General features: G+C 59.4%; 1 protein-coding gene across 1 annotated transcript in view; it reads right to left on the reverse strand.

Moving 5' to 3' along the window:
- The window catches only part of Osbpl5 (oxysterol binding protein like 5), a 43,607-nt gene that overhangs the window by 13,337 nt on the left and 18,052 nt on the right, over positions 1 to 12,218 (reverse strand). The window contains exons 2-9 of the mRNA XM_090347173.1: positions 11,458 to 11,614; positions 10,182 to 10,264; positions 7,011 to 7,091; positions 6,779 to 6,880; positions 5,590 to 5,793; positions 4,515 to 4,599; positions 2,552 to 2,726; positions 2,089 to 2,278 (exon numbers count right to left, since the gene is read on the reverse strand). Coding sequence (XP_090203299.1) covers positions 2,089 to 2,278; positions 2,552 to 2,726; positions 4,515 to 4,599; positions 5,590 to 5,793; positions 6,779 to 6,880; positions 7,011 to 7,091; positions 10,182 to 10,264; positions 11,458 to 11,593 — 1,056 coding nt within the window. The 5' untranslated portion in view covers positions 11,594 to 11,614. The remainder of the gene's footprint in view (positions 1 to 2,088; positions 2,279 to 2,551; positions 2,727 to 4,514; positions 4,600 to 5,589; positions 5,794 to 6,778; positions 6,881 to 7,010; positions 7,092 to 10,181; positions 10,265 to 11,457; positions 11,615 to 12,218) is intronic.

The following is a 12,218-nucleotide window of genomic DNA, read 5'->3' on the forward strand; positions in this document are numbered from 1 at the left end:
AGGCCAGCACGTCTCATGTCACAGGGCAAGAAGCAGCACAAACTGGGGCCCCGGCCCCAGGCTCTGGGTGAGACTTCTGATGGGTCCCAAATACCACAAACCCACAGAGGCCTGACCTCCACCCAGTGGGGCAGCTTTGTCTCCAAGTGACCCTCTCACAGCAGCCCCACCTTCTGGCACGACCTGCCCAGTCTACGTCTAGACATGGTCTGAGCCCATCCCTTCCCCTAGCCAATCCATGCCAGACCCATCCTGAGCCCATCCCTTCCCCTAGCCAATCCATGTCAGGCCCATCCTGAGCCCATCTCTTCTCCGAGCCAATCCACATCCAGCTATGCCCCGAACCCAATCTATGCCAGCTCCAACCCAGGGCAGCCCCACCCAGAACCTCCCATCTCCCTGCTCTACCACACCTCAGAAAATACCCCACCAGGGCCGGGCCAGCCCGGGCCTCCCTCTGCATGACTCATACAGGGCTGCTATGGTGTGGACATGGCATGGGCTGTGTGGATGTAACATGTGCCCTGTGGTGGTGGAGCCACTGGAAGGGACAGACACTGGTGACTGACAGGTCATCTCTCCCTCTCACACGTGCTCAGGTCAGGATGTCCCTTGACATATGACACCTCCAAGAGACCGTCACTGGAGGTCAAATGCTGGATTGCTTGATCATGAACTTGTAGTTTTCAAAAACTGCAAGCTAAATAAACCCCTCTTCTCTATAAAGAACCCCCTCAGATACTTTGTCCTAACAGCAGAAAATGGAATAAAATGCCATAACTGAGGTTCCAGACTCCCTTTCCTGTCACTTCAGGGTCTGAACATCCTATGACAGCTTTCATCCTTTCCACCTTTCACAGAGGGGACACTGTGATTCCTAACCAGAGCCTAGGCTCCACAATACCCCATGTGGGCAAGGCAGTGTGTTCCACCTACCTCCTCCTTGCCAGTTAAAGCCTGGCAAGGCCTGCCTGCCTGCCTGCCTCCTTTCCTCCCTCCCTTCCTTTTATGTTAGTCCTGGGGCTAGAACTCAAGGCTCTATCACACGAGCCACAGCTTTTTGATTAATTGGAGATTAGAGTCTTCCTGACTTTCCTGCCTAGGCTGGCTTGGAACCACGATCCTCAGATCTCTGCTTCTAGAGTAGCTCAGATTACAGGGGTGAGCCCACGGTGCCTGCATCTGCATCTTCTACAAGGCCGCCCAGCCTGGCTCCATCCTCTACCGGTGTCCTCAGCCAGCACAGCACTGACTTCATTTCCCCCAGTTCTGTGCTTGAACTCAGGGCCTGAGCACTGTCCTTGGGCTTTTTCAAGGCCTATGCTCCACCACTGGAGCCACAGCATTACTTCTGTTTTTTTGTTTTTTTTTTCTTTTCTGTATGTGGTATTGAAGAATCGAGCCCAAGTCTTCATGCATGCTAGGCGAGCACTCTTACCACTACGCCAAACTTGTGGCCCCAGGCACTGACTTCTGTCCCTGCTTTGGGCTCAGGCATGAGCGGGCCCTGAGCCCAGAGAACCATGCTTCCCTGTCATTCAAAGACACCCTGACCACCCACTCATGGCATCTGGTAGCCTGCCTTAAACCCTGTCCCCTGTACCTTGCTCCTGGGCTCCCTGAATCCCGAGTGTGTGAAGTCAGCTTTCTACTACTACGTCCAGTACCTGAGCTGACCAATTATGAAGAGCTGACGTTTGGGAGTCACAGCCTGTGATCGTGTGGGCCCTGGTGCTTTTGGACCTGGGGCAGGACAGCACATCAGGGAAGGAGCATGTGGTCGGGAAAGCTCTTCACCTCACGCCCAGGAGGCGAGGCTGAAGAGATGGGAAGGAATCAGCCTCCCCCACTCCCCTCTGATGCCACGCCCCCAATGACCCAACTTCCTCCCCTCAGGCCCCAGCTCCTAGTCTCACCAGCTTCTTCCTAAGGGCACTATGATGGGGACCAGGCCCTTGACATCTCCCAGCTACAGCTGTGACAGTGAGAGGATGTCCCCCCACCAGGATGCAGCTGCTGTCCTCGCCCTAGGCAGGAGGACAGAGACCCGGAGTGTATCCGTCGGCATCCACCCAGCCTGCCTCTCACCTCTCCCAGTTCCTCCTGCGCCTGCTCCACATATGTGGTCCCCCTCGGCAGCCCCCTGGGACTCTCCGCCTGGTCACTCCCACTCTCGGTCTTCCGGCTGTGGTCCTGCGTCTCTGTGTCCGAGTCATCTACATTGTCTCGCTCAGACTTGTCTGAGAACGCGTCGTTCTCCAGGGAGGGTCCGTTCAGGCTGGGAGGTAGAGGGGATCACGGGTGCCCAGTCAGAGGTCAGCCAGTGCCCCGGGAGCCTGGACCCTCACCGTGGGCTTCACACACTACCCTGTGGCTAACGGCCCACAGCAGCAGTGCCGGGAGTGACTGTCTCCAGTCTGTGCAGGGCCTGCAGCGGGGGGACAGGCGGGTGGCCTCCAGGAGGCTGTGGATCTGCAGCGGGCTACTCCCTCCACCTTCCACCCACAGTGACACCCTAGGCAGAGCACGGCCTGCCTGCCGGCCCACTCACGGGGACAGGTCCTGATCCGGGTGGAAGGCCGCTGAGGGGGGCAGCCCGTAGAGGGAGGAAGGTGACCCTTCGGGTGAGGACCCTGGCTCCCCATCACGGCCCTGCTCACAGGTGCTCAGTCGCAGCAGACTGGAACAGCGCAGGGCCAGCTCCAGGGCGTCCAGCCAGCAGCGGCCTGGGAAGGGGCAGGGACACCAGGGTGAGCCAGCCTGCGGCCTGCCTGCCCTGAGTCCCGTCCTCACCAGGATCCGGCACCCTCAGCCTCTTCACTGGCCGGTCCTTCAGGAGACCTGTCCACCCCTGCTGTCCACCCCTTGCTCTGCTCCGCTGGGGTCCCTGGCACAGGCATGTGTGAGCGTGGAGGAGCATGGGGCAGACATCAGGAATTTTCAGAGCAGGTCAGCAGCTTCCGGGGGGACTCAAACGACATGGCACAGACGGCCAAGGCGAAGGGCAGGACGGTAAGAGAACTCCAGGTCACACACTCAGAGCATGCCCCCCCACCGTGGCCGGCCTGCAGATAACTCATGCAGATGGAGAAGGGGCAGGTGGGGAGCAAGGGCCCCTGCTGTCCTGGGGCAAAAGCTGTGGGCCTGGGCAAGGAGGCAGCCAGAGTGTGTGAAGTCAGGGAGGCAAAAGGGGGTCCCTGCTCTCGACCCGGGCCCTGTGGACTTCCTGGAAGACCAGCACTGCCCTGGGGCTCCCTGGGGTGCTAAAGCTATGGGGGTCTGCAGGGGACACAGCACAGGACAGGTAAGCATGCACTGAGTCTGTGGTGGCTCTCAGGGAGCTGTGTCCACACAGGTGACACCGGAACCCTGTGAGATTACCTCAGTGGTCCCTCCCCTCACAGGACTGCCATGTCACATTGCCAATAAGGGGCCTTGCCATTCTGGCTCTTGAGGACTGAGAACTATGGCGTCTCTGGACCCTGCTCTTAGTGGGGCCAGGCATCAGGGTCACCCTGGCAGTAGTGGGGGAGGCCTGTGGGGCTGGGGCTCCTGGTTGCTGGACCTTCCCTCTCACCAGGGAATTGAGAAAGGCACAAGCACCCCAGCCTGGCATAGGTCAGGGGACATCCAGAACGAGAACAGTCATCTGTGGAGCTGAGCCAGGCCCCTGGGCATGTGCTGTGACTGTCACAAGGACTCCATGTCACACACTCTTTGATGGCCACCTGCAGGGCTCTTTCTTCCCAAGGAAGCCTACCCGATGCCTGCCTTGGGCGCCCTTCCTCCCGGACCAGGCCCCCCTACCCCGCCCCACGCTCCAGGACTTGTCTTGAGCTTTCAGTCCAGCAGTGACTCACTGCTCACCCAGAACCCCCCGGCGCAGGTGGGATGGGGCAGTGTTGAGAAAATGAAGTGGCAGGCAGAGAAGCGAGTGCAGATGTAGCATTTGACCTCAGGGGGGCGACCTAGAGCCAGAAGAGACGGGCCAGCATCCGAGCTGGGGAGCTGGCACGTTGGTCCAGGGCATGCTGCCTGGAGGGGGAATGGCAGTCCTGAGGGCTTGGGTAAGCAGCCTTGGTGCCAGCCAGAGGTGGCCACTTGAGAAGGGATCCTCTTCTCATGGCAATGGTGGCTGCAGCGGCAAGGGCTGCTCGTCTGTGTGAGCAACTCTGGACATCCCTGTTCTAACCTGCAGTCTGGCACTTCCATGCTGGGGGGGGGGGGTCTGCCAGTGCCTCAGCCTTATCTGTCAAGCACGTTCTGCACTGAACCCTTCAGTCCAATGTACCTGGGGGGGGTGGAGCTCAGATTTGCCATCTGATTGGTTTGTAATCATTTCATTGGATTTTCCAAACATTGAGTTGTTATTGGGGGAAACTGAGGCCCAGCTTAGAGTGGGGTACCATGTGGAGGCAGGCTCAGTCTGGCCCCAAGCCAGGGCTTGTCCCACCACCTCAGGCACAGGCCTGGGGGGGCCCGCTCCCAGGGACCCAGGGGGAACGGGTGCTCACCGTCTGACTCGGAGGCGGCCCTGAAGATCAAGTAGCTGCTGGGCAGGGGCTGGGTGATGGAGCCCACGCTCTCGCCTTTGGGGCCCTGGAGAGGTGGAAACCTGCAGAGTCAGGCACCGGCCAGGCAGGCCTGGTGGGCAGCAGCCGGGGGTGCGGGGTTCCCTGTCCCCATCTGGTGCCTCTGTGCTCTGCGCCTCCCAATGGACCGGCATGGTCAGAATCGGGTACCAGGTGTGCCCGGTGTGAGGAATGCAGGCGTGTCTGGGTAAGTGTTTCCCATGTCGTGTTGGGGTCTCCCGACGAAGACTGGCTGCTCGTCGCGTGACATGGGGCTGTGCGTGTGGAGGATGGGAGAGTATGCCTAGCAACGTTCTGCTTCCCGCATTTAGTCCAGTGTCTGCTAAACCACGTGGGACAGCAGCACCGGCACGTGCGAGGCTGTGGCGTGGGGGTGATTTTGCTGTCTGTAGGCTGATGCGTTTAGAGGTCAAGAAGGCCAAGCCGAGGTGCCCAGCACGTCAGGCGCCTGGAATGCATTTTCTGTTTGGCATCTGCAACTTACAGTGGGCTTCTTCAAATGGCACAGGAGGGCACCAGTGGCTCATGCCTGGAATCCTAGCTAGTCAGGAGGCTGAGACTGGAGAATCACAACCTGAGGCCAGCCTGGGCAGCCAAGTTTAAACTACCAAACTAAGCCAGAAGTGGAGCTGTGGCTCAAGTGGTAAACAGAATCACCTTGAGCCCTCGCCCCCCACCCCCCCAAAAAAAAATAGCTCAGGGATGGATAGAGCCCAGGTCCCGAGTTCAAGTCCAGGATTGGCACCAAAAAGAAACCCCAAAACACTGTCACTGCGCAGTGTGGAATCTCACTGGGAGTTATCCTGGTGGGTCCTGGCAGGGTGGACTGGCTCCTGGACGCCCGATGCAGCCTCCCCCTCCCCCTCCCCCCGCCCCCCGCCCCGCCCCGAAGGCAGCCAGGAAGGCCAGCCACATCTTCCACCATAACTTGGCTTCCAGGCACCGCGTATGGACTGCTCCCCCAGCCCGGCACCCCAGCCCGCCTGGCTTACGGTACCTTCACAGCCCAGACCGACTGGTCGAGCGGATGGAAGAGCTTGAAGCAGAAGCCGTCTTTCTTGGAGGGGCGCTCGAGCAGCTCACAGCAGTGCAGCAGGACCGTGCCCACCCACTGGCCCACCTTGGGCGTCTTGTAGATGAGCAGCACCCCGGGCTTCAGCACGCACCACAGCTTCGTCCAGCTCTTCAGGGTACCCCGGATCTGTGCGGGGTGGGGGGTCAACGAGGCCTGTGAGCAGCCCACCAAGCGGCCTCCACACAAGGGTGGGGTGGTCTTCTAGCACCCGTCCCCTGGGGTGCCCGCTGTGTCCCAGGACTGGAGGAGAACAGAGCTCGGAGCCACCCAGCCTGTGACTTCTGTTCAGAGACCATGTTCTTCCTTGTGCCAGTACTGGGGCTCGAACTCAGGGCCTGGGTGCTGTTTCTGAGCTTTTTTATTCAAGGCTGGTGTTCCACTTGAGCCACAGCTCTGTTTCCAGCTTCTTGGTAATTGACTGGAGATAAACGTCCCGTCGGCTTTCCCGCTGACTCTGCAGTGTGATCCTGAGAGCCTCCTGAGTAGCTAGGATGCCAGCTGTGGGCATGGCACCTGTTCACTTGTCACGTCTCATTCCATCTCAGCCTTCCCTTTGTACCTTTTCCTGCGTGACTTTGACGGAGGGGGTCCCACAGAGGCTGGGCATCCCCCAGGAACTTGACTGACTTTCTGACTTTCTTCCCAGCAGGCCCACAGCTGGATTCTTTAACCTCCACTGTGCAGAGAGGGGCATTGAAGCTCAGAGGCTGAACTTGGCCTCCTGACCCTAATCCTCGGTCCTCCCAGGGAAGCCAGATGACCACCGCTCCCTGGGACTCTGAGACCCCAGCCAGCACACCAGGACACCCAGACGTAATGGGGGACGGGGGGAAGGTGGGCCCACGCGTGGCCCAGCCCCCCTATGGATACTCTAGCCAGGAGGGGAGACGACACAGAGACATGGCTGCCCCTGTGTTCACAGGCAGGAACTAGATGGAGGTGACCGCAAGCCAAGGGCTGCGGAAGCCACAGAAGCAGGGAGAGCCTTGGGAGAGGGCCTGGCCCGGCCGGGTCACCTGTCACGCAGCCCCAGGATGCTGACGCAGGCTTGCCATGACAAGCATGCGGCCGCTGTCCCGGTGGCTGTGGTGGGGATGCGCTGTGCCCATACCTTCAGGCTGTCAGCCATGATGACCACGCTGGGGTCGGTCAGGGCGCTGAACAGCTGCTTTGTGGCTCGCTTCTTCTCCTGCCGGTAGCTCTCTTTCTGGGCCTGCATTCAGGGGCACCGGGAGCTGTGTCACAGGAGAGCCCTCAGCGACCCCCAGTCCTCCCTCGCCTAGATGCAGAGCAGGGGGGTAGGGGAGGCCACTTCTGACCCCGTGGCCCCACCCAGAGCTCACCTTAAGGGCCTCCTTCTTGGAGACCCTGGCCGTCGGGGAAGCACACTCCTTGTGGGACCCATTGCACACCCTGTGCTCTGCCTGCGGGAGAGAATGGGGGGGGGCGGTCAGGCACCGTCTGGGGCCTGTAGGAGGCTCACCCCTGCTGCCCTGTCCTGTGAGCTCCTGCTTTGCCAGCCCTTCCTGGGTGATGTGGGAGGGGGGGTAGGGGAAGCGAGGGGGGTGCTGGGAGCACCCCAGGCTGTGGAAGTAGAGGGGCCTTGAGCTGCTCAGCACTGGCCCGCTGATCCCCTGCTGGGCTGGGCTGGGGCACTGGGACAAATGGGCGGGGTCTGGTCAGGAGGGAGAGGCAGGAAGTGGTCAGGGTGAGGTGGAGACCTGTGGCTGGCGTGGCTGTGAGATCCTGAGCGGCCACAGTGCAGCAGTTTTAGTTATGCCCGGTGGTGGTGGAGGAGGCTGCTGTGACACCCAGAGAGGCTCAGAAGCCTGCCCAAGGTCACACAGCCCCAAGAAGCCTTGCTGGGGTGAAGGCCACACTCCAGAGCCATGGGGAACATTCCAGATCACAGGAAGAAAGGGGCCCACGAGGGAGGGCTTGGGGCTTCGCCTGCCCGGGGGTCCTGGAGCTGAGTCAGAGCTGAGTGAGGGTCGTGGACGTGGGGCTGCCCAGGGCTTCTCTGTGCGGTGCCCTCAGCTTCCTCAGCACAGGCTGTACCCCGGCCTGGAGCATCTCCTAGCCCCACACTGCCGAGGGGCTGGAGACCCCTTCCTCCTCCCCACAGGCCACACAGGGCCCTGTGGTCAGTATGCACATACCAGTCTGGGGTCTGGGTGTGCTGCCCCAGGAGGGGGAGTGCCTTGGCCCCTCAGGAGCTTCGCTGCCTATGGAAATGACTCCAGAATGGAATCGAGAATGGCCAACAGTGTTTATCAATCACGTATCTGACCTTGGTCCAGTATGCACAACAGATAAGGAACCCTCACAAATCAACAACAAAAAGACAACTCAGCCAAAAGCTGGGAGAAGGGCTGAGCAGCTGGCTCCCCTAAAGGAGCTACTGATGGGTGCTACTCTCTGATCTTGGTCACAAGAAATGCAAACCACACCGCAGTGAGAGCCTCTTGGTGTTTCCCCAGGACAGAAAACAAACCAGGCCAGGAGCCAGTGGCAGTCTGAGAGATTCCATCTCCAGTGCAGTAAGAAGTTGGCCTGGGGCCGGGAGCATGGCCTAGTGGTAGCATGCACAAAGCCCTGGGTTCGATTCACCAGAGCCACATGCACAGGAAAAGCCAGAAGTAGTGCTGTGGTTCAAGTGACAGAGTGCAAAAATTGTCCAAGGACAGTGCCTAGGCCCTGAGTTCAGGCCCTGAGTTTAAGTGCCAGGACTGACAAAAAAAAAAAAAAGTTGTTGGGTAGGAGGTGTGGCTCAAGTGGTAGAGTGCCAGCTGACTAACAAAGCCAAATGAGTAAGAGACCCTGATTTTAGACACTGATACAGCAAAAACAAAGGAAACAGACAGGTCTAGGCTGCAGGTCTAGGCTGGTGAGAGGCCACGTATGGACAGAAGTTTGGCAATTCTTTAGAAATTAAATAAAGAGCTGCATACTCATCTCTCATGCCTATAAACCCAGCTATTCAGAAGGCTGAGGTCTGAGGATCATAGTTCAAAGACAGCACAGGTAGAGAAGTCTGTGAGACGTTTATCTTTTAAACATTAAAAAACCAAAAAAGCAAAAAGTGGAGCCATGGCTTAAGTGGTAGAGCACTAGCCTTGAGCAAAAGTTCAGGGGCAGCACTCAGAATGAGTTCAAGCACAGAAGTCTTCAGAATCATGTGTTTTGTAGAATTACTTTGTGACCTGGCAATTCCACACCTAAGCAGCCCCATCTCCCATCTGAAAACCAGGACTCTAACAGACCTATGCACGCATACGTCCATAACGGCTGCCTGCAGACAGCCGGGATAAGATGTGGGACCAACCCAGGCATCCACTGCAACCCTTGTCAGCTATCAGTAGACTGCTGGCCAACCTCACCGAGGAAAGACATTCTGACAGCACTATAAAGGGACAGATACCAAGACGCTGGGCTACATGAAGCCAGTCAGCACAAAGGGACAAGGCCCACAGTAATCTACTTCTTCTTTTGTTTTTTTGAGCAATCTTGGGCCTTGAACTCAGGGCCTGAGCACTGCACTCTACCACTTGAGCCACAGCACCACTTCTGGCTTTTGTGTGTGTATGTGGTACCAAGGAATGTAACCCAGGGTTTTGTGCATGCTAGGCAAGCATTCTACCATGAGGCCACACTCCAGGCCCAGGGGTCCATTTCTGTAAGCTCTGGGGAGCAGTCATTCAGAAAGTGGGGTGGGGTGGCGGGGACTGTGGGGGAAGGTCAGGGCTGTGGGGTTAGGAAGAAAGTGGAGGGGGGATGCACAGTACTGTGAATGGTGACTTGTGCCGAGTCTGGCACTGAAGCTCACATCTCTACTCCTAGCTACTCAAGAGACTGAGATCTGAGGATTGTGGTTCAAAGCCAGCCTAGGAAGAAAAGTCTGTGAGGCTCTTATCTCCAATTAACCAGCAAAAGGCTGGAAGTAGGGCTGTGTCACAAAGTGATAGAGCCCAGGGTGAGGTCAAGTCCCAAGACAGAAGGTTCACAAACTCCTTGTGAGGAAGGGGAGTCTTGGAGCCAAGCCTCTCTCACTCAAGGCCACACGTGGTAACAGAGGCCAGGGAAGGCCAAGGCCGTCTCTAACTCACTGCCCTTGGCTTGGCACCACACAGGACCACTAGCCTCAGCCAGCACCCGGGTGCTGGCACCCAAGACCCTCTGGGGGAAGGGGCTCCAGAACGTAGCATCCCTGGAGAGGGCACAGGAGTGGGCAGAGCAGCGCAGGCGCAGGGCGATGGAGCCGCCTCTGCACATGCCTGCATCGGGTGGCTGGCTCCTCTCACGGGGGTTCTCCGCCCTGAGCTCCCCAGCACCCCATGTCCCTCCTTCACCCTGCTCAGTTATGCCAGGGCTTTGGTAAGCAGCTGCAATGCTGTCTTCCTGTGTGCAGGGGCTTCCCGGAACCTCACACGCCGGACTTTCCGGGCCAGGCAGGGAAACGCGGGGCTGGCCAGTGCCCTCCGGCCCTGGGCCGGGCTCCTTGTCTCGAGTCTTACCGGTGGTGACCTTGTGACAGAGCCTGGGGCCAGGGACTCTTCATCCTTTGACGGTGACACACCATTGGATTCCATGTCCTTTCCTGCAAGAGAGTGGCTGGGTGAGCCCAGTGGGCAGCTGGGCACTGGCCTGAGAGGGGCAGGAAACCACCAGGGGTGGCAGAGGCCAGGGGGCATTCCCCTTGGAGAGGGCTGGGCGGCAGCCAGTGCCAGCTGGGATAGACCCTGAGCCACTGAAGGAAACTGGGGGAGCCAGCCACCAACCGGGGATGATGTGTCATTCTGTAGGGCCCCCAGTTCTCCAAGGAAGGGCACTGTCCAGGCTTAGGGGCACACTGGGCTCAGGGTGCCGGAGGCCACTGGCCCCCGAGTGCTGCTCTAGGGGGAGGGGGCAGTCTCTGTTCGAAGTGTCTAGATCTGACCTGGGGAAGCAACCTGGCCTCACTCTGCATGCTTGAGGCCACTTCCTGTGAATGATGGGCCGTGGATCCCAGTGGCAGTGGTGTGGCCTGGGTTGATGCGCAGGTCACGAGCCACTAGCTGGGCACAGGTGAACAGTGAGGGGACCCCAGTGAGGACTGACACCCATGGAACTGGGGGGGCTGGGGACCCTCTCCCTGCAGCATGGGGAAGAAACCAGGAGCTGGTTCCCCTCTCTCTGGAGAGCCCAGGGTGGGGACTTGAGGGAGGGCTCTGCCCAAAGTCATCCAGCACAGGAAATCTTCCCTGGCCTGGCCCTGTGGTGAGGCCCTGGAACCCACCTGCCCCAGCCTCCGTGGGGTCAGCAGCACTCCTGTCTGTCCCCAGGGCCCCTCCATGTGGGAGCTCTCTGTGCTGGCTCGGGGGCCTGGCTGCCCAGATGCCATGGGGCAGTGCTGTGGCCAGGCTAGGAGGACTCCGGCCCTCTCCACAGCTAGGGGCAGAGGCCAGTCCTGGTTCCTCTCCTTGCAGGTGCCCTACCCCTTGAGCCACAGCTCCACTTCCAGCTTTTTGCTAGTAAATTGGAGATAAGAGTCAGACTTTCCTGGCTGGCTGGCTTTGCACCTTGTCCTCAGATCTCAGCCTCCTGAGTTAATTAGGATGACAGGCGCCCAGCCCACCTAGCATTTCAAGGTGCTGTGAACCTTCTGACCATGCAATCCAGTCTCCAGTGTGGGCACAGCAGATCAGGGTATCCACTCACTGGCCCACGAGGGCAGAGCGAGGATGGGCCGGGCCGAGGCCACCCGGTGGCTGTGGAGCCAGGAGAACCCAGTCGTCCGTGGCTAGCACCAACCTGGGCTGCTGGGGCCGAGTTCATTCTCACCGCCCAAGAGCAGGTTCCGTGTGAGCTTCCGGGGGTCTGTCTTCTGCGGGGTGGAAGTGGGGGGACAGAGGGAGAAACGACGCCTGAGAAAGGCTTCTTCCTTCATGGCGTGGGTGCTCGGAGCCTTCTGGAAGGAGGAAGAGGGGACAGTCAGGCCCAAGGCAGTGACCACACAGCCGTGTGCTGGTGACAGCCCCAACCAGCCTGGGAATTGGAGCAGAGGGGAGGTGGAGCCAAATGAGACCCTGGAGAAGGCTGCAGTGGGAAGGAGCTGGCCAGCCAGGGAAAGCCACATGCCCAGGCGGTTTTGTGTGAAGCCAGTGAGGACAGCACCAGAGGCACAGCCCAGCACACGGGGCAGACATGGCTCTCTGAAGATCTCCAGGCACGAGGTCTGCAGGGCACAGCCAGGTGGAGCTGGATGGACCATGGCTGCGCCGGCCCACAGACTTCCTCCGGTGTTGGCATCCCACAGTGGGAGGCAGGCACGGCTCAGACATGGCCAGCGAGCGGGTGTATGCTGATCACAGATATGAGGACAGGTGGCCCTGCAGGGCCCAGGAGAAGCTGACAGCAGACTGGGCTCAGCCCCTCCCAGCCTCATCCCTGAGCCCTGCCCAAGCACTGCGGGTCATATTCTGTCCTGTGTGCTGGGGCTTGAACACAGGCCTGGGCACTGGCCCTGCGCTTGCTGGCTGAAGGCTGGTGCTTTACCACTTGAGCCCCAGCTC

Source organism: Megascapheus bottae, chromosome 16, assembly GCF_031878675.1.
Source record: "Megascapheus bottae isolate mThoBot1 chromosome 16, mThoBot2.hap1, whole genome shotgun sequence".
Lineage (NCBI taxonomy): Eukaryota > Metazoa > Chordata > Mammalia > Rodentia > Geomyidae > Megascapheus > Megascapheus bottae.